We start from the raw sequence: 22,280 nt of genomic DNA on the forward strand, positions 1-22,280 counted from the left end.
CTCGACACAACAAGGTTTCGAGACTGTTAAGGTTGACTGGAGTAATGGGAGTATTATCTATAATGAAAAAATAGCTCTATTTATAGGACGAAAGTTTCCTGTTGTATAACATTTAACGATTAAGGTAATATAGAAATCACTCCACAAAGGTTATTCCGTGACTGTCACAGTAGCGAATAAATAACAGGTAGTAATGGATAAGAAATCAAAGTAGCAATGAAACAACAAATCATCGAATATGGAGTGGTAACATCAGGTGCTATTTCTTATAAAATCGGTGGCGGTATTCCGTCAAGGGTAGTAAGAATACTAGTGACTTCGTGACGAGCAGCGCACCGAACTATAGGCTGCCACTTATAGCCCTTCAGTACATGACGACTAAAAAAGTCGGTCGTTTTATACGAGCAAATACGATAAAAGTGAATACATAGTAAGTTATGTTGTCGGTCTATTGTGCTATGAAAGTGTATTTCCGGGATTTGGTAGACGCTGCAATAAGAACTGTAGGTCACTTGATTTTTTTTCTTCTTTCTTTTCGAAAGCTACGATTTTTACATTGATGTTTAAAAGTGTTTAAGATGTATTACCCAAAAGTAATTGTCTCTAATTTAAGTAAGCTAAGAGCTTAACAGGTGGAAAATTGAATGAGGATAAAGGGTACAAGAACTCAAATAGATGAATCATTTGCGGTAGTCCGAGATCTCCTCCATGGATATGGATAGATCGCATTAGAGTTATTAATTTAAGCTATAGAGTTATGTATAAGTTCGTAGGTGTCATAATGATGTATGGAATGTAACCGAAAGTAAGAGCTACGAGGATAGTGCGGGTGTCGAGGAACCTGAAAGCTGATAATAGCAGGCGATAGGAATGGTAAAGAACAGTAGGGTGAAGGGACAATATTTTTAGCTTTTCAGGGTAATAAGAAAAATATCCCCATTTTTTTTTTTTTTTTTTTTTTTTTTTTTTTACTGAAGTGATTAAATCTGCGTTTATCAGACCCGTCTGACATACGATACGGCGAGAACTTGTGCTGCAGAAAATCTTGAGACCTAGATCTGTCTCTGTCAGACCAGCTCATCTGAGAGACCTATATCTGAAGCTTCCGATGGTCTGCTAGACTGATGTCTTCATGTCTGTCAGACGGTCTGAGGGTGAGTGACCGGCATTACATAGGTATGGCAAACAAATAATATATAACTGTAGTTTCAAGGGGAAAAAATGGTTGACATGCTCGGTCGATATCGTATCGTAAGCGTGGATTTTGTCTGTAGATGTAGGGTAAAAGCATAGAACTACGTGTATGTAGGTATAGACAAACAGCGCTGATATAACTGGTGAGCGGAAACCCGAGTCAAACAAAGGAAACTGACGGCAATGCCGATGCCACCATACTAACATACCCTCCGTCCCTACATTGTAACATTAGCATAACTAACAGCAGTAGCGTAGGCAAAAGAGGAAGCTAGAAACCCATACACTTACTGTATGCCGATCTGATGGTGGTCTAGACCTGATAGGTACACCTGATCATTTCCACGAGTCAGGTCTACCTGATAGTGTCTGTGCTGTGTGCTCATCAGGTATCAGGTAGACTTGACAGGCAGACCTGATCAGTTGTACCTGTCAGGTCTACCTAATTGAGAGTGGCTGGTTGGTCTAAGAATTCAGGAATATTACATATTCTTAAGAATTCATTGCAGTTTTTCCGTCACTTCTTTGGGTACTTGGAGACCCGCGGCTGTTCTACTACCTAACCTCTTCTGGTCTTAATCACTTACTACTTTCGGTGAGTGGAAACCAGTGGGGGAGGGTGGAGAAAAATAACCACAGAGAGACCCGGAAAGTGGTGCTCCCCCACAGTTCTACGCCACTCACTCCCGGCATACAGAAAACACGGGAACAAACATTCCTACGTTCTTTACACGACCTCTTTTTCCTCTTTCCTTTACCACTTTCTTTCTTTCTTTTTCTTCCGCGTCTTTTCTACGTTGTTCTTCAGTTTTTCCACGCTTTTTCTTTTCCTCGATTCTCGTGTATGCATTGCACCTGCAAAAAATATAACTGGTGTATGTATATTGTGTATAGGTTTGTATCTGGATGGATATGCAGTTTTTGTGATAGCATGCCGGAAGCTGCTTATCTGATATTAGATATATGTATATAGGTAGATATTAGTATCTAAGGTAGGTACTTTTTTCTTTCAGTCAGAACGTCTTTATATTCTCATGATGCATGTTATGGTATTGGGTACATGCTATGAACTTTTCGTGTGACAGCGGGACATCATAATAATTCCTGTATGCGGAATAGGCTCACAATAGGCTAGAATTGAATTGATAGGTAGATTCCTAGAACCCATCTTTTGCCCCCACACCTACCTAAAAGTCTCGGAGTGGACTTTTTGTGTATGGAATTGATAGGTAACAAAAATACTCGTATTCATCAAAGCATAATACTACATTTGATTTGAATCTTCATAGGGGCTTGATTAAAAACTTCATACTCGATTAAAAACAGAATACCTAGATACTTGATTGGAAACTGTACTGACAAAAGCTTTAGTATGAGCGATACTTCAGATAGGACAAGGGAAAGAGAATTGGAAACTTTGAGCGTGAGCATTAGAAACAAGGTTGCGAAGAAGGATGAAGAAGAAGAAGAAGAGACGAGACGAAAAATGAGAAGAACAAAAGAAGAAGGAGGAGGAGGAGGAAAAAAGGAAAATAGAGCTAGTGGACGAGACGAAAAATGAGAAGAACAAAAGAAGAAGGAGGAGGAGGAGGAAAAAAGGAAAATAGAGCTAGTGAAAATACATATAAGGACTAGTAGAATGAACAGGGAAAATAAGGGTGAAAAGAAATAGAAGGCGAAGAACAACAATAATAATATTAAAAATAATAATAATAAGAGAGAGCGAGAGAAAAGGACGGACGAACGGTTCCTATCTTTGTTTGAAAATCAAATTTATCACTGATATAAATGAACTAGCACGGAGAGATAAAAAACAATATAAATACGATAAGATGAATGCTTCAGGGTAAACAACAGACAGATGAGGAAGGGCAATAAAAGAAGAAAAGAACAAGATAAGAGAATGGACAAGGAGGAGGAAGAGGAAGTCAAAGAGGAAGAAGAGAAGGAAAAATAAGAAAAGCAAAAAGACTAAAACGAGGAGGAGGAAGAAGAAGAAGAGGAAGAGGAGAAAGAAAAGAAGAAGGAAGAGGTAGATTAGAAGATAGAGAAATTTTATTGTATCCCCGGAAGCTCTAATGAGTTTGAAGACAAATAGACAAAGGAAAATTATAAATATACAGGAGAACCGTCTGGATATAAAAGAATAAACCACACAGAAGCCAATATAAAAGGGTGCTCGCAGAACGATAAGCTAAACACAATGAATGAGAGTTTAGCGAAAAGAACAGAAAAGACCACTGAGGCAAAAGTGTGTCTTCGAATTACCTATCTTGAGAGATTACTGCAGAATTGTCTGAAAATTATTACCTATATGTGTAGAAAAAAACGGCAGAAAACTGTGTCCACTCATAGTCGACGGCCGTTGATCGACCATCATCGACAATGTTTGGACACATCTCAAAACGTACTACCTCAACTTCCCAAAAACTTTGGAAATTTTCCCCTTTACAAAGTGTTCATCAAAAATGAAACTCCATGAAACACTCTGTATACGGAACAAAGGCGGGTGCCATTAAATCATTATGTAATCGAGGAACAGATAATGGAAGGGTGTAAGAGAAGGGTAAAATCAGGAAGAAAGGGGTGAGGAGACAAAAGGGTGCGAGAAAGGGGTGTGGGGGAACCACGCGTAAATTACGCTGGCGATAATTGTGCCAGTGTGCCTCCGAAATCTTAAATGCTGCGAACAAGAAAGCGCAGAAGAAGAATAAGAAGAAGAAGCAGGAGGAGGAGGAGAAGGAGGAAGAGAAGGAGGAGGAGAAGAAGGAGGAGGAGAAGGAGGAGAAGGAGGAGGAGAAGGAGGAGGAGGAAAAAGGAGGAGACGAAGAAATCGTACAGGCGAGAAATTCACAGATAATTCTAACGGAGTGGGGGTGTTTGTGTCAAAAGGGGGAATTGATTTATATTTTCCACAGGAACATTACAGATTACAGTTGCCTTTACGTTTTCTTGTGTTGTTGGAAGCTTTGTTCACTTTATTGAGTTCAGAAATTACTAAATTGGGAAACAAAGCCCCCTGCTGTGTTTATAAGGTTGATGGTTCTTGAAGATTGTTTGCGCAGGTAAACCGTAAGTACACGTCCATAACGGGGACTATATAGACCATGGACTCCAGTCAATACCATGGACCATTGACCCTAGTCTAGACCCTGGACCATTGACCCTAGTCAGTACCATGGACCATTGACCCTAGTCAATACCATGGACCATTGACCCTAGTCAGTACCATGGACCATTGTTTGTTTGCGCAGGTAAACCGTAAGTACACGTCCATAACGGGGACTATGGACCATGGACCATTGACCCTAGTCTAGGCCCTGGACCATTGACCCTAGTCAATACCATGGACCATTGACCCTAGTCTAGACTCAAACTACATTACTTTCCTTCCTATATAGGATAAGGAAAGTAAAAATCTGTCGCCATTAAACTTAGGTACCCTATTGTCCCTATTACAACCCAAAAGTGTGTCCAAACATGATGGTCAATCGACGAGATAAATCTATGTTGTCGAGGCAGTGTGGACGGTTCAGTCGTCATCGAACGAAATAAATCTATGTTGTCCAAACAGTATGGACGGTTCAGTCGACATCGATCGATGGCCGGTCGACTAGGTGTGGACACACCTTTTACATCATTAAGAAAATAAGATATTATATCCTCCATCTCTCTCTCTCCCTCTGTTACAATATACACTTTCTTCTTACAACACTTCCTTCTCACTCCTACATCTTTTCCTCTTTTTCTATCTTTCTCACACCTACATCTTTTCTAATCATTTCCTTCCAGTCTATTTTTCATAACATCAAAAATATTCAATGTATATTTAAAAGCTTCTCACTCTCTCTTTCTCCCTTTCTTACATGTTTTCCATCTCTCTTTTCAATAAGTGACACAATCCAATTAATCTTTATCACTAGCTTCTATCTCTCTCTCTCTCCCTCCCATCCCCCTCTCTCCCTCTTTCTCACTCTCTACTATATAATAACTCATGTTGATAACTTTTTTCTCTCTCACTCATACATAATATGTTCATCCTTATTTTTCTTCTGTTCGTTTAGGACAGTGCTTCTCAAAATTGTCGCCACCGCGCACCGCGGCACACTTTTCAAGACTCCAATCTTTTCGCTGCACCTCCGCCCCCCCCCCTTCTCCGGCACATAAATGTTGTATAAGAATGAATATAAATACCTACTGTTTTATCTCGTCAGTTTTGTGATCTTTCTTTTATAATCTCAAATCTCGCGGCACACCTAAGGCTACCTCGTGGCTCACAGTTTGAGAAGCACTTGTTTCTTGTTTAGTAACACGCGAGAGAGAGAGACGGAATGAGGAAAAAATTCGGAATTTTTTTTCTTTCTTTTTGTCTCTCTCGCTCTCTTTCTAATACATACGTTCCTTTGATTGACAACTAGCTAGGTAGTAACAAACTGATCTTACGATCTCATCTCTCTCTCTCTCTTTCTGTCTCACTCATAATAATATCTGCATCCTCCTTTTTCTTCTGTCCGTAATACGAAAGAGAGGGAACGAGGAAAATTCGGATTTTTTTTTCGTTTCTCTCGCTCTCTTTCTAATATTCACTATTTCCAATATGTTGGCATAACTACATAAAATATGTATTAGGTAGGTACCTATAGCTAATTGATCTCAAACTCTCTCTCTCTCTCTATCTCTCTCTTTCTAAAATGTCTGTTCCCTGGAACCTTTACAATTTACAATGTCAGATCAGATCCACATCAAAAATTTCCAATTTCATTATTTCTCCAAACTCCGGACTCCGGATAAGCGAGGGACTTTTGAAGTAGAAAATAAATTACTGCCCCTATCTTTGAACTTTTTTTTTACTTTCTATTACCCTTACGTATAGGGAACCTATACAAGGTAATGTGAGAAAGTATTGCAATCGGTCCAATTTTTTTTCTCTTTTTTTAATAGGTTTGACAGAGGGAACTGTAACTGCTAGGGTCTTATCGTCCCGAAATGGAAGAGAGGAGGAAGACAGGATAGGAGGAAAGCTAGCCGTTCCGAGAACGAAAATTATCCCATCAGGATAAAATCCGCCCCCGGCGGGAATCGAACCCGCGGCCTAGCGCTTACAAGGCAGACGCGCCACCGACCAAGCTATAACTAGGCTGGCTAACTTTGAACTTTTCACTATTGACTATAGGCCAATTAACAATAAAATTTTGAGAAAACAGGGCCGGTCACAGCATCATTGGGCCCCGGGGCTCCAAACGATGGGTTTGGCCCCTCTTCACAACAGGTTTGTACAGTAAACGGAATTTTAATTGTGTTAAGCATAAAAGATTGTCACAAATGTCGTTCCCACTACTTAATACACTACGCTAAATTTATGTCTTGACTTTCACTCGAACCATCATCCTCCAGATCCGAACTCCACCGCGCTAACCACTACACCACTGAGGTTGGTAGCTTTCCTTTCCCACGCCTGCTGGTTCAGGGCCTGGGCTAAATGACACCGCATGAACCCCCCTGTAAACGCCCCTGAGAGGAAGTTCCTTGTTTCGTCCACCGTGACTTATATGGGCAGTATGGGTTTTATGGGTGTTATATGTATTTTTTACTATCATGTTCAACATGACCAAACTTTTCATGTTGTTTTTGTTTCTGGATAGCCAAAGTCTTAATGGAATCAATTTTTTCCAACTTTTCACAGTAACAAGAACGAGAGAAAGAGAAAGAAAGAGGTGGGGGAAAGAGAGAGAGAGAGGGAGAGAGAGAGAGGGAGAGAGAGAGACAGAGAGAGAGAGAGAGAGAGAGAGATCACAATATTTTTACTTTCTATTTTCATGTTTGGTTCGCTTCAGATTTCAGACAAAATGACTTTTTGGCGACGCGAAGCGTAGGAAGTAGGTATAGAGTTATGTCTTACGTATACGTAAAACTGTAGCTACAGTGTACACTACATACATAACCTAAGTACTTTGGATATCGTTTTATTTATTTATTATTATCACTAGGCCTCTAGTGCCGAGCGGTTAAGAGGGGTAGAAATTTTCAGACCAAACTTTCCCTTTCCCCGTATGATGGATCATGGGGGAAGAGAGGAACAGTGAACTTTGATATGGCGTAACGACTTTGGTCCCGAACAAGAGTAGAAAACAACCCAGCGTGTTTCCCCTTGTCCAATACATCGATAACTTTACATCGGGACACAATGTCACCGTATGTCGGCAAGGGTTGATGAAGGGTGAGGTATTGTTCCCCGTGCAGCACTTGGGACAGGTCGAACTCTTTGCCTGCAAGGGTTAAGAAGAGGAAATTTTGGAAATTTTAATATTAAACAGCTAAATCTTCTCCTTTTCTTTCTCTTGCTCTCCTTTTTCAGCTTTAGTTTTAAGTATAGGTACATAAATATTTTTTTTTCTCTTTTTTTTTTAATTTAAGCAAGGGTCTATTTCTATTGTAATTTATTTTTGAAAATATTGTACCTAATACATGAGACCTTGCTTAGACTGCGGGAGTAAAGGGACTTTTCAGTCTAATTCTGGCAGTATAAGCAGGGTATATTCTATTCTATTCTAAATCAAACTTCATTTACAATAAAATATGTACGAAGGGTAACGAAAATGACAAATCACGTAATAGAGTTTGAGCTCTAAGAATAGAGAATGGTTTCAGTAGGGCGATCGACTATTTAAGCCGTATGCCACTGCAAAGAGAGTAAAAAAATTTAAGTAACTACAGAATGACTTAAGTGCCGTTTGGACGCTCAGTCCCGGACTGCAGTCCAGTGTGACAGAAATCAGCTCGCGTCCAAACGTTCAGTCTCGGTTTGCACAAACCTCAGTCTTGTGATAATTCTCGCCTGTTCTGTATCTGTGTGTGCTCCGTTCTCTCAAGTTTTAATTAGAAAAACACTGTTGTTATCACAAAAACTGAGTGAGGGCTGACGGGAGGCTTGAGGTATGGACTGAACAGGTGTTTACACGTTCAAACTGGGTTTGTGCAAACCGGGTTTAACGTAAAAATCTTTGACAAGTTGAAGATTTTTTTGGTTTGTGCAAACCATCAAACTAGTGTTTACACGCTCAAACTTTCGTCAAACTTTTGCAGCGTTTTGCACGTATGACTTGCACGTAATTAGAAACTTACGTATGACTTATGTATCTACATACTTGCAATCTTTTCTAAGTGTGTAAGTTCATCAGATACTGAGATAGGCCTTCTTCGTACACATTAGATTAGATAATTATTAGATCAGCCTTAGTTCCTGGAAAAACTTCAAATAAGTAAATACCTACCAACGTAAATAGGTAAATTAGGTAAATACCTAAATAAATAGGAAACAACCTCATTTCATTGGTTTAGATTAGGAAGCGTAACGGGTAGAGGGGTTTTTGGAGCATTCTATTTTCTTTTTATTACAAAGAGTAAGATTGTTCCTGTTGTTGTTGTTTTTGTTGTTATTGTTGTTGTTGGTGGTGGTGGTGGTGGTGGTGGTGGTGGTGGTTGTTGTTGTTGTTGTTGTTGTTGTTGTTGTTGTTGTTGTTGTTGTTGTTGTTGTTGTTGTTGTTGTTGTTGTTGTTATTGGTGTTGTTTTGTTGTTTGATGACCGGGGGAAGGGTCGTCAAGTGACTGATAAATGTATGTCAGTTAATGTAGATCGGAAGAGCGTCGTGTAGTTGTTGTTGTTGTTGTTGTTGTTGTTGTTGTTGTTGTTGTTGTTGTTGTTGTTGTTGTTGTTGGTGGTGTTGTTTTGTTGTTTGATGACCGGGGGAAGGGTCGTCAAGTGACTGATAAATGTATGTCAGTTAATGTCACACTTAGTATGTTCGCAATTTTTTGCTGAAGTGACGTAGCGTGGTTATTGTCATCATAATCACCTGGATGTGTTTGTTCTTTCTATTCCATATCAACATTCAAATAGGGGATATTTTCATGTGATTTTATTAAATTCCTTTGTGCGTATACCTACATTGTTGTAGACATGGACATTTCTTTTCTGTTCATAGACTCCATAGGTGTCTTCACATGAAATTTTGAATACTTATTATTTATTGGTGTAGGTAGGCACTGTAGGCAGGCAGTAGATATTGAAAATTTTGGTGATAGTAAAATTGTGTGACTGTAAAATAATTGTTGTTTATGAATACATTCATAATTTTATTTATACCGACATTTTTGTCTTTCATGTTCAGTCGATATTGCTTTCTTTTAAGAATTTTTTTTTTCCCCTAAAGCTCACCTTATATAGGTATTGCTATTTCTTCTATAGAGTCTTCTGCTAAGATGCCGTTTCATTAAAGTGTTTGTTGATCTTCTCCAAAAACAAAAAAGTTCATGATGTTCAGCAATAGGGATAAGTCACATTTTAAACAATGCTGCAATGTTGAAAAATTCAAAGTTTAGCATCATTTAATACTATTTTTAATCCAAAAAACGAATGATTGATCGTGCAAAATGTTGCGATGAAAATTGATTTGTTCTACAATATTGCTTCTTACATAATTCGTTTATAGTTTAATTTAGAAAAGATTAGATAGACGTAATCCCTTAATCCTATTTCAGACCAAGATGTGTTATATTTTTTAAAAACGATCAACATTCAAAGAGGGGTGATGGTGTTAATGCAGGAACAATTACATGCATGTTAAAAACTTGGAAATTGACAAACTACTGAAAGAGAAGGGTGGACATTTTTTTTTTTCTTACTAAAGGAATTATTTTTACTCCTTCAATGGACTGCTTAAATCGTGACTTAAAATTGGCTAATAGGTACCTAATTAAGTATTAACTTCATTAACTGCTTTCGCTAGGTTATTCTGCCATTTCATTGGTCTTTAACATTAGCTTAGCTATACATACAGAGGGGAAATGCCGCGCCGCAAGCATTCTTGGAGCTCTTCAATGAGAGGGAAACCTCGATTCCATTTTTTTATTTTTTTAAAATAAAGTCTTTAAAAACGTGGTCTTTGTAAAATCTAGCTAAAATATTTGATATTTTAATTTAAATCATTAAAAAAAGGGTACTGATAGAGAAGGGTGGACATTTTTTTTCTCCTTACTAAAGGAATTATTTTTACTCTTTTTTAAACAAAGGATAAGAAATCCAAATCCTTCAATGGACTGCTTAAATCGTGACTTAAAATTGGCTAATACCTAATTATTATTAAGTGTTAACTTCATTAACTGCTTTCGCTAGGTTATTCTGCCATTTCATTGGTCTTTAAGGTTAGCTTAGCTATACATACAGAGGGGGATGCCGCGCCGCAAGCATTCTTGGAGCTCTTCAGTGAGAGGGAAACCTCGATTCCATTTTTTTATTTTTTAAAATAAAGTCTTTAAAAACGTGGTCTTTGTAAAATCTAGCTAAAATATTTGATATTTTAATTTAAATCATTAAAAAAGGGGGGACAGATCAAAACCACATCAAATCATTAAAAAGAAGAAAATGACATCGTCAAGAAACCGAATAATTATTGAAATTAGCCGCGCACATGAAATTTTAATACTTAATGACCTCACGAGCAATTAAATGTTTCGACTCCCGTTCCTTTACATTTGATACACACTTGATTATCATAATAATTAAAATTATTAATATTATCATATTTAAAATAATCATTATCATTATAATTACTCTATTTAAAGTCATCATTATAATATTATCATCATCGTCATAAAGAAGAAACGAACAATTTGTCATGGAGATGGTTGAAAAACAGTTTATTTTTTCTTTCATGTGTATTTTTTTTTTTTTTTTTTTTTTTTTTTTTTTTTATTGAAGGCTTTTAATCAAAAAAGGGCCCAACCTTGCTTAGGCCCTTCTTTGAGCGAAACACCTTTTCTAAAATGCAGATCTTAAGAATCACTACCACAAAATGTATTATGTTGACATCTCCATTATAGCATTAAGATACAGGCGTTTTCGTAAAGATCTTCGCAATACGTTTTCATGGGAATCAAAATCTTGAAAACCCACAAATTTTATGAACAAAAATTCTCGCTTTCAAGTCAGACAGAAAACAAAAATGTTGACCAATCAGAATATTTTGTCTTTAATTCCCATTTTGTCTTTTCAGTCCTTCTTGAATAATCCGCCTTCAGTTGTTTTCTTGTTGAACAAAATGTTTTTGTCTTCTTCAAATTATAAATTAGGACCAAATTCTTCCCCCGTGCATACCATCTGATCATTGCAATATGTGATATAACCTTTTCATTTACATTATTATATAAGGTGTTCAACAAGTTTTTGATACTTTTTGTTCTACTAAGAATTAGTAGAAAAAGTTCAGTGAATTGAAAACCGGACAGAAGAGCAGTAGGATTCAAAAAAAGTTAATCATGATCAGAAGATTTCCAAAAATTAAAACTTGGGGAAAAAGTGACTTTTCTAAACATAAACATCCTTTGATTTGATTTCCAAGAAGTAGAAAATTGGTGGATGTTACAAAACTCCTGTGATTTGATTCCAAGCAAATAGATAAAAATTGGTGGATGCGCCCAAACTTCTGTGTTTTGATTTCAAGCAAATAGAAAATTGGTGTGGATGTGCCAAAACTCCTGTAGTAGGGAGGAAGGTAGAGAGATAGAGATTGTAATAAGTATAATTTCAAGTTTATATTCAAAGAAAAAAAAAAATGTAAAAACTTTTTAATATTTTTCTCTGACAACAAAATGAGAAAAAAGGAGGCTTTTTCTCGAGTTCTGAGGTCTGTAACTTCATATTATTTTTATTATTACGAAGTTTTCACTTCTTTTTCCAGAATAAAATTACACAAGTTTGTACAAAGTTTGCTGATGCCTTCTTTTTATTTTGTAATGAGTATTGTTATGCCAATTAATTAATATTTAATGATCCGTTGCCATAATGGCATTGTTCACAAGTCCCAGGGCAAAGGATCTTTAATAACTCTTTGCTACTTTTTGCTGATGATGCGTCAGAAATTTTTTTTCATACTCGATTAATATTTTATTAAATGGGTTGAGAAGAAGTGGAGAAGTGGGATTTTTCGCATTTCCTCATATTGGGGTTTTCGCATCAGGAAAAGCCTTTTTTTTCTTCTCATTGTCTCTTTTTTTTTTACTCATTTCCCCTTTTTTCATAAATTCAGACTTTTTTACTTTCTCTATCTTTGTCCTAATAAGGAAAGTACCTAAAGTATTTTTGTTGGGAATAATAAAATTATGCTTTCTTTTATACTTTTTATATTGATGTTATTAATTTTGAATTTACCATTATCCTGCTTATCTTTGAATCAGCTGATTTCTCGTCACGTGACTGAATATCAGACCTCGTGGCTACATGATTATGTAAACAAAAAATATCAATTAGCTTCCACTTCTTGCCAACTGTATACACGACACAGCTGACTCGGATTTGTAAATAAACGTAGACTGCAAAGTGTAAAGAGTGTGCTTCCTATATGTATGCAGAATAGAATGCCTGAGGGTGGATGCATGTTCAAGATTCAATCCGGTGATCCAGAGGTAACTACAGGTTGTTCAGAAAGTATTAGTAAATTAGTTAAAAACTCCCCCCTTGTGAAAATCTCACACACACCACTGACAACGGGAGAATAAAAACCCAGGGAAGAAAAAAAGGGAGAAAAGAATGAAAACATAATTAAAAAAGCACGAGAGAAGGGGGGAGTCGTGAAGCAAATCCCAGGGATTCTGGGGATTAGTAAATTAGTTTAAAACCCCCCCTTGTAAAAATCTCATACACGCCACTGACAACGGGAGAATAAAAACCCAGGGAAGAAAAAAGGGAGAAAAGAATGAAAACATAATTAAAAAAGCACGAGAGAAGGGGGGAGTCGTGAAGCAAATCCCAGGGATTCTGGGGATTTGTTACAATTGTTTTCTAAATCCCGTTCTCCCTGTTTTCCTCCTCGTTTTTCAAATCCTGACTCATTGTCATTGTGAGAGGAGCTTAGGTATTATTTGGAGACAATTTATAAAAAATGCCCGCTCATTACGTTGGAGTCCTTTGAATCATTTGTTCTTGGTCTTTCATGTACGGTGGACGATAGATCCATTAATTGCTTTTATTGCTTGCTTAGTTCGAAAGATCTCAATTTATATCAGAGCTCAATTTGAAAGGATATATTTTCAAATCTTTTTATCTAGAATACGCTGTTCCAAAAATAAAAGAACAAGTGATTCTTCGTCCGAGGTTAGATTGACTAGCTATCTTCATCAACTCTTGGCTCTTTTTTTATTATTATTATTAATGGAATAGATAATACCTACCTATTATTTATTAAAAACTTTACAAATTAATTGCTATGTATCTAAATCATATATATGATGTAGCTAAATCATATAATTATGATGTATCTAAATTGTACCTACGAGCACAACTTCTTTTGTTTTTAACTTTTTATGTGCTTTATTAACTGCACTGATAGTTTGTTTTCCAAATTTATATCTATAGGCAGATAGGTAAAGGTAATATGTAAGTACGTATAATGTCCACATTTATTTCATACCTTGGGTTAACAATAGCATAGCTCTTCAGATTCAACCACTAAACATTCATTAGAATAATTATATTGAACTTGGTTCTGGATTACAGCAGGATTATCCTCGGTCAATGTTATTATCGTAATGCAACCTGATATAGGGTGTCTCAGAACTTATTCATTTTAGATGTTTCTCCGAAACATCAATTTAGGTGCGTCATGAAAACTTCATAATATTAATTTGATACTTTGCCGTTATTTTGCTGTATTAGCATTATACAGAATGTGCCATATGTATGTATGTAAACACTTTAATGGCGTATAAGGGATATTATGTTTGTGATACACGAATTAAATAACAGTGCTGAACAGCTATCATAGTAGTAATAGTTATAAGATCACCCAGTATCTAATAGTTATAAGATCACCCAGTATCTAATTATTATATTTACCTCAAAAACTACCTACGAGGGGTTATTTTGAATTTTGTTTGTTTCATTTTTGTTTGCATTTTGCAACATGCATGGTAATTTTATTTGTCCGTAAATAATTCTAAAACTCTAAAATAACAGTGCTGAACAGCTATCATAGTAGGTAGTAATAGTTATGAGATCACCCAGTATCTAATTATATTTACCTCAAAAACTATCTACGAGGGGTTATTTTGAATTTTGTTTGTTTCATTTTTGTTTGCATTTTGCAACATGCATGGTAATTTTATTTGTCCGTAAATAATTAAATCTGATTCTATATGTATCGGTATGTAGTTTTGTTTTGGTTTGGTTTTACCGTAATAATACAGTGAACTAATCAGAACAGAATTCGGAACTGTAAGCCAAGCTTAAAAGTGGGAATGTCACATTTCAGCCTGTGGATATAGTTATTACACTGTTCAGTGTTCACAACATAATAAATATAAACCCCCTGATGTCTCTGATCAATAGATCAGTTGCGCTTACTTGGATAATGTTTCAAAGTCATAGAGCAGGAAAAATGAGGACCAACGGAATTTTTCTTTTTCTTCTACCTTCTTCTTCTTCTTCTTCTTCTTCTTCTTCTCCTCCTCCTCCTCCTCCTCCTCCTCCTCCTCCTCTTTGGTATTATAGGTATATTTGGCTCCTTTGTCTCTCTCTCATCTTTATTACTTATCCTAGAGGACTCCCATAGCTAACTGGGCTAATAATAATAATAATAATAATAATAATAATAATAATAATAACGTCAGTCTCATTCGCTTCCTTTTGTTTTTCCGCTTTCGTCAATAAAATAATTTTTGAACTTGCGAAACAAAAAGTTGCTCTCTTAATTTTCCAGAGAGAGAGAGAAAGAGAGAGAGAGAGAGAGAGAGAGAGAGAGAGAGAGAGAGAGAGAGAGAGGGAGCTAATATTCCAGAGAGAGAGAGAAAGAGAGAGAGAGAGAGAGAGAGAGAGAGAGAGAGAGAGAGAGAGAGACAGGGAGCTATTAGAGAGAGAGAAAACGCAAAAAAACGAAAGTAATAAAAAAGAATAATTTAAGAATTCTTATTTGAGAAAACTGGAGAGAGAGAGAAAGAATAAAATAAACAAGTATAGTGAGAGAAATTCAAGAGAAGAATAACAACAAGAAGGAGGGGGAGGAGGAGAAGAAGAACAAGAAAGAGGAAGTAGAGAGAAGAGGATAATTTTGCTAAAGGAGAAGGAGGAGAGGAAAAGGAACCATTTTTAATACGGTGAAAGGACAACCAAAGAGAGAAAGAGGGAAGGAGAGAGAGAGATAATTGAATTGAATAATTGACACATTTATTTTTATAAAATGAAAACGTCTCTAACCCCTTAGAGTACCATTTAATTTTCGCAAAGTGTCTCCCAAAAGTACCATTTTTTTTCTTCTTTGAATATGTTCTAAATTTTAATTGAATTGAATAATTGACACATTTATTTTTATAAAATGAAAACGTCCCTAAGCTATACGTATAAGTCGAACATAGCTAACTCAGAAAGAAAGAGAGAGCGAGAGAGAGAGAGAGAGAGAGAGAGAGAGAGAGAGAGAAAGAGAGAGGGAGACTATTAATTTGCAGATAGAATAGAAATAGAGAAATAGAAGATAGGACAGGGGGTGGGGGTATAATGACAAATCTTTGCAGGCAGCAAAAAGTGAAAAATGCTGCAAAGCGATACTCAAATACATGAGTAGGTATAATGTAAATGTAAATGCAGTTTCTTTGTGTTTATTATGTCACAACTTTGGTGCTCACTGCAGCATTGTAGGATTTTCCCAATATCTCAATAATCCTAAAATCAAATGTTTACCTATACCATCATGCTGGCACCGGTCGCTATGCGCATTTATAATAAATATGTCATAGCTACTCATTTTCCTCACGAGGCTGAGTGGGCCCCGCAACATCCAGTCACGGACTGAATCATTTGGATGATACAAATTTCTTGACCCCGCCGGGAATCGAACCCGGGTCTCCCGCGTGCAAGGCGAAGCAGTGACCACTACGCCATGGGAGCTGACTTGAGTAGGTATAATAGCATTTATTTTATTTCGCCTCAGAAAAAAAAGTTGAAAAGATGATAGTAATGATAATAGAAAAGCTCATTTTTGAGATCTCTGTTGTTTCTATATTTTACTATCATCACTAGAATTGTGACCCCCCTAGGAATCAAACCCTGGACTCGACTTAAATCTTTAAGTTTCCAAGTTCCTACTGAATGTCCAGTAGGGTCGAATTTCCAATGTTTGAACATACGAGCTTATATAATCTCGTACGAGCTTTTTTCAGTGAGTTTTCTGATTTCTAATGTTTGACCTTCTTCAAGTTCTTCAATGCGTTTTCTAATTTCTAATGTTCATGGTTTATCTTGGAATAGAAACTTCTGTCGTAAACATCATGCGCTCGTTACTGCTGGTGTTACTGCTACTGGTGCTACTATTGATGCTTTAGAAACTAAAAAATTCAAACTGGGGATCTGGGGGAAAAAAACTTTCTGACCAGGAAAATCTGGGCTGCATTTGTTTTAACTCTCACAGTGGGTTCCGTCAAAACAGCATTATAAGCGGTGTTGAAAAATGTAGGTACGAGTTAGGTACCCATTTACTGACTACCTGCTAAAAAATGGATAATTTATCTCTAATTGACTACAAAATAGAAAAAAAATAGATCCAAGTCTTCTTTGTATTGGATGGAAGTCACTGCACTTGCCTTTTTTCAATTTCTCATTATGTATACATACATACTCGTACCTCTGATTATAAGAAAAGTGGTAATTTTCATCAGAGATGAATGACAACTACAACAAATTTTATTTAATTTTCAAAACATATCAAACAACATAACATTTTCATTCTCCTAAAGCTTTTTGACGTAGCCCCAAGACATTTGCGTTCATACCAATTTCTCTGGTTCTTTAATATCTCCTCCTCCTCCTCCTCCTCCTCCTCCTCCTCCTCCTTCTTCTCCTCCTTCTCCTCCTTCTCCTCCTCCTTCTCCTCTCCTTCTTCTTCTCATTTCTTTTGTTTTTCAAGTTCTCTATCTTTTATTCTTTTGTAAATATTTAATTTCCCAAGCTCGACTTTTTTTCTCAATTGGAACTTTTTTTCTCGGGCAAAAAATCAGCCCTATAAAAAAAGGTTCAATAGGTACATTGAAGAAAAATGTAGGATTTTTTTTTTTTTTTTTTTTTTTTTTTTTTTTTTTTTTTTTATTATTATAATGTATAATCGCGAAATGGATAGCACGATATCTATATTTAAACGCTTTTGTTTGCTAGTCACGTAATTATTCTTCGTGTCCATTTTCTTTCAATTCTTCGTTTGTTCCACCCACGAGCATTCCAGAGTACATTGTGCATCATGTTAATAATATGAGTATATAATCGATTACTAAATCGGATGTAGTAGTCCATATACTACAATCTATGTGGGTATAATTTCACATGTATTCATGTAACACCGGAGAGCTCTTTAAATCATCGGACTAAAAAAAAGAAAAAGAGAGAATCGTTTACAGGACCTTTCAGTTAAACCTATAAAACAAAAGAAAGGGAACAATTGGAAAAGTACCTAAGTTTCAAGTCTGGTTTAACAAGTTTTATTTTCTTAAGTTAACTATTAAGCTTTCTTCTTTTTTTTCAATTTGAGTTTGATTGGAGATAGGTAAAGGTAAATATGTAAGGGTACGTATAATGTCCACATTTATTTCAATACCTTGGGTTAACAAATAGCATAGCTCTTTCAGATTCAACCAACTAAAACACTCCATTAGAATAATTATAATTGAACTTGTTCTGGATTGACAGCGATTTATCCCTCGGTCAATGTCTTCTATCGTATATGCGTATCTCAGCTAGATTATGTAGGTGTCTCAGAACTATTCATTTTAGATGTTTCTCCGAAACAATCAATTTAGGGTGCGTCATGAAAAACTTCATAATATTAAATTTGACATGACTTTTCGTTATTTTGTTGCTATGTATATAGCATTATACAGAAATAGTGCCATATCAGTAATGTATGTAAACACTTTTAATGCAGGCGTTATAAGGAGATATGACTGCGTTTGTGGATACACGAATCTAAATAACAGTGCTGAACAGCTTATCATAGGTAGTAATATTTACTAAGGATCACCCAGTATCGTTAATGTTTACTAAGAATCACCACAGTATCTTTAATTATTATATTTAACGCGTCAAAAACTACCTACGAGGGGTTATTTTGAATTTTGTTTGTTTCATTTTTGTTTGCATTTTGCAACATGCATGGTAATTTTATTTGTCCGTAAATAATTAAATCTGATTCTATATGTATCGGTATGTAGTTTTGTTTTAGTTCGGTTTTACCGTAATAATACCGTGAACTAATCAGAACAGAATTCGGAACTGTAAGCCAAGCTTAAAAGTGTCTATGTCACATTTCAGCCTGTGGATATAGATAGTTATTACACTTATTACACTGTTCAATATTCACAACATAATAAATGTAAACCCCCTAATGTCTCTGATCAATAGATCAGTTGCGCTTACTTGGGTGATGTTTCAAAGTCATGGAGCAGGAAAAATGAGGACCAACGGAATTTTTCTTTTTCTTCTACGACTTCTAGATACCGAGATAAATTGATTTAAATAATACCTACCGGTAAATCGTGAAGTTTGACGTCACGGCATACGCTCCCGTAGGCGATGACGTCATAATTCATGACTCCCGCTTCGTCTGTTTGTGCGCAAGCGTTTCTGCGCATTTTGACGTGAAGTCTAGCTGACGTCACAACTCTTTGAACTTTTTAATTAGAACGGCAATTAAAAATTGAATTTTCGACCTTATACCTAAAGTTACTTTTTCGGAGTTTTGACCTCATATTTGGATTTTTCACAACTTTTTACGTAGGAATCGACCTTTTATTAATAATATTTTCCCAATTGCAACTCCTCCATTCGAATTGTTTTTCCTAGTTCTCTAGCCTGTCAAAAAAGCGTTCCAGACCACCTAGTTGGCCTTGTAAGCGCCAGGCCTCTGTTTCGATTCCCGCCCCGGGCGGATTTTATCCTGAACGGATAATGTTCGTTCCCAGAACGGCTGGCTTTCTCCTATCCTGTCTTCCTTCCCTGTTCGCTTTCGGGGCGAACAGAAGTTAGCAGTTGGTTAGATGTAGACAAGTTGGTTAGGTTCACTAAGTTGGTTAGGTGTAGACAAGTTGGTTAGGTTCACTAAGTTGGTTAGGTGTAGACAAGTTAGAATGATAATCTACATAATGCATAACACGTATTATAATTAGACAGATGACAACTTCGTTCTGGAGTGTAGACAAGTTAGAATGATAATCTACATAATGCATAACACGTATTATAATTAGACAGATGACAACTTCTTTCTGGATAAGTTTAGTTTCTTCCTTACATATTTCATACTCGCATTTTCACCTGAAGCAATGGAAACTTTGTCATCTCTGTCTGTCTCAATGTTGAAATCTGTTGTCTATGTTGCACAACATTTGCATATAAATGCAATACTTCCAGAACCTGGTGAGAGCACCACAGAGTGTTCAAAAGTTAACGCACCAAACACCAAACTTAGAGTGTTGATTTGGCAATAGTCTTGGACCACAGTGGTTGCGTTTAATAATTCACAGAAATGAAAATTCTGCCACTGAATAAAAGAACCTTTCAAAAATCGGATTTAAATAAGACTTTTTTTTCAAAACTTCACTTTGCATTTTGCACTTTGCAAAAGTTATAACGTCATAATTATCTCAGAGAAACCTCCAAAATTTAGTTGTAACTCAAACTGAAAGAATGTGCGGAACTCTATTCAACCGTTTCTTCCTTACATATTTCATTCTCGCATTTTCACCTGAAGCAATGGAAACTTTGTCATCCCTGTCTGTCTCAATGTTGAAATTTCTTGTCTATGTTGCACAACATTTGCATATAAATGCAATACTTCCAGAACCTGGTGAGAGCACCACAGAGTGTTCAAAAGTTAACGCACCAAACACCAAACTTAGGGTGTTGATTTGGCAATAGTCTTGGACCACAGTGGTTGCGTTTAATGATTCACAGAAATGAAAATTCTGCCATTGAATAAAAAAACCTTTCAACAAGCGGGGCCCGTCCCTCCGGGAATTTTTTGATCTTGGTTAAAGATAATCAGTATTTATGTACCTGCCTAATTTGTTTAATATTCAGTTTATTATTATTCTTGATTTGATTTTTTGATTTTACTTTCATGTAATGATTTAAAAGGTTTAATAATTCACACAAATGAAAATTCTGCCACTGAATAAAAAAACCTTTCAAAAATTGGATTTAAACAAGACTTTTTTTTTTTTCAAAACTTCACTTTGCATTTTGCACTTTACAAAAGTTATAACGTCATAATTATCTCAGAGAAACCTCCAAAATTTAGTTGTAACTCAAACTGAAAGAATGTGCGGAACTCTATTCAAAGAGTAAAAAATTTCATTTTAACTAATAAATCTGGACTGAATCGATACATCTCCCCTTTAAGTTGGATACGTTGTCTCTTAAACACCCTGTCTATTTTCCGTTTGCTATTTTTTGAATAAGAAAATATGACTGTAAATTATTCATAGAATCTCTATCAGGATTCTCTCTATGTCTGCTTGGGTTTTTGTTTCATTTCTATTGTATGCTTTTCTTTGTTTGAATGAAATGTATGCACAACTTCGAGAGCCTTTATGTTGATGATAATCTTATATTATAAGAACGAGATCCATTCACAGTTCATAGTTCACACACTGATCGCTCTATTTCTAGAACCACAACACCTAGAAAGCTGAAATTTGGTAGGAATATTCCTTTTATGGTCTAACCTCTGGTGTGACAATGCCAACAATGATTTTCATCCTTCTCGTTCCGCCGGTCTGATGTAGAGTGGTGGGCCACCTCGTCGGAAAATGTCACTCGTCGAACTGGCAGGGCGGTGCGGGATGCCTGCTTCGCTGCCTCGAAGGTAAGGGCATATGCTAGGGCCTCAGTTGTTGTCTTCTTTCCAGCCAGACGGATTGCTAGTTGCAACTCGGGATCGGTTATGGCGTTCACAAAAGCATCATAAGCCATTAGATTCAGGAGCTCCGGGTTGCTATGGCTGTAAGATAGGTAGGCCAATCTCTCGATGTCAGCATGAAGTTCTTGCAGGGACTGACAAAATGACTTTTTGGCGACGCGATGCGTAGGAAGTAGGTAGTAGTAGTTATGTCTTACGTATACGTAAAACTGTATCTACAGTGTACACTACATACATAACCTAAGTACCTACTTTGGATATCGTTTTATTTATTTATTATTATCACTAGGCCTCTAGTGCCGAGCGGTTAAGAGCACTGACTCTCAACCTGGGGGTGCTGAGTTCGAAGCCCGTCCGGGGTAGAAATTTTCAGACCAAACTTTTCCTTTCCCGGTATGATGGATCATGGGGGAAGAGAGGAACAGTGAACTTTGATATGGCGTAACGACTTTGGTCCCGAACAAGAGTAGAAAACAACCCATTCTTGCCTGTCTTTTTTTAATTTTATTTTATTTTTTGCCAGCAAATTTGGTCCATTATCATAATTACTTCTCATTTATAATTTATCAAGTTTTCCCCTTTATTCTACATTAATAAAAGTTGAAGCCATTGTATCTTTTTTTCTACTTTCAATTCGGTTTTACCGTAATAATACCGTGAACTAATCAGAACAGAATTCGGAACTGTAAGCCAAGCTTAAAAGTGTCTATGTCACATTTCAGCCTGTGGATATAGATAGTTATTACACTTATTACACTGTTCAATATTCACAACATAATAAATGTAAACCCCCTAATGTCTCTGATCAATAGATCAGTTGCGCTTACTTGGGTGATGTTTCAAAGTCATGGAGCAGGAAAAATGAGGACCAACGGAATTTTTCTTTTTCTTCTACGACTTCTAGATACCGAGATAAATTGATTTAAATAATACCTACCGGTAAATCGTGAAGTTTGACGTCACGGCATACGCTCCCGTAGGCGATGACGTCATAATTCATGACTCCCGCTTCGTCTGTTTGTGCGCAAGCGTTTCTGCGCATTTTGACGTGAAGTCTGACGTCACAGCTCTTTAAACTTTTTCATTAAAACAGCAATTAAAATTTAAATTTTCGACCTTTTAAAGTTACTTTTTCGGAGT

At 36.4% G+C, this 22,280-nt stretch overlaps 1 protein-coding gene across 1 annotated transcript in view; it reads right to left on the reverse strand.

Moving 5' to 3' along the window:
* Positions 1-21,193, reverse strand: part of LOC108253294 (peroxisomal multifunctional enzyme type 2) — a 35,708-nt gene extending 14,515 nt beyond the window's left edge. The window contains 2 exon segments of the mRNA XM_017446991.2: positions 7,299-7,460; positions 20,947-21,193. Coding sequence (XP_017302480.2) covers positions 7,299-7,460; positions 20,947-21,193 — 409 coding nt within the window.
* Positions 21,194-22,280: the final 1,087 nt, after the last annotated feature.

Source organism: Diaphorina citri, unplaced genomic scaffold (genome assembly GCF_000475195.1).
Source record: "Diaphorina citri unplaced genomic scaffold, Diaci psyllid genome assembly version 1.1 scaffold1539, whole genome shotgun sequence".
Classification (NCBI taxonomy): Eukaryota; Metazoa; Arthropoda; class Insecta; order Hemiptera; family Psyllidae; genus Diaphorina; species Diaphorina citri.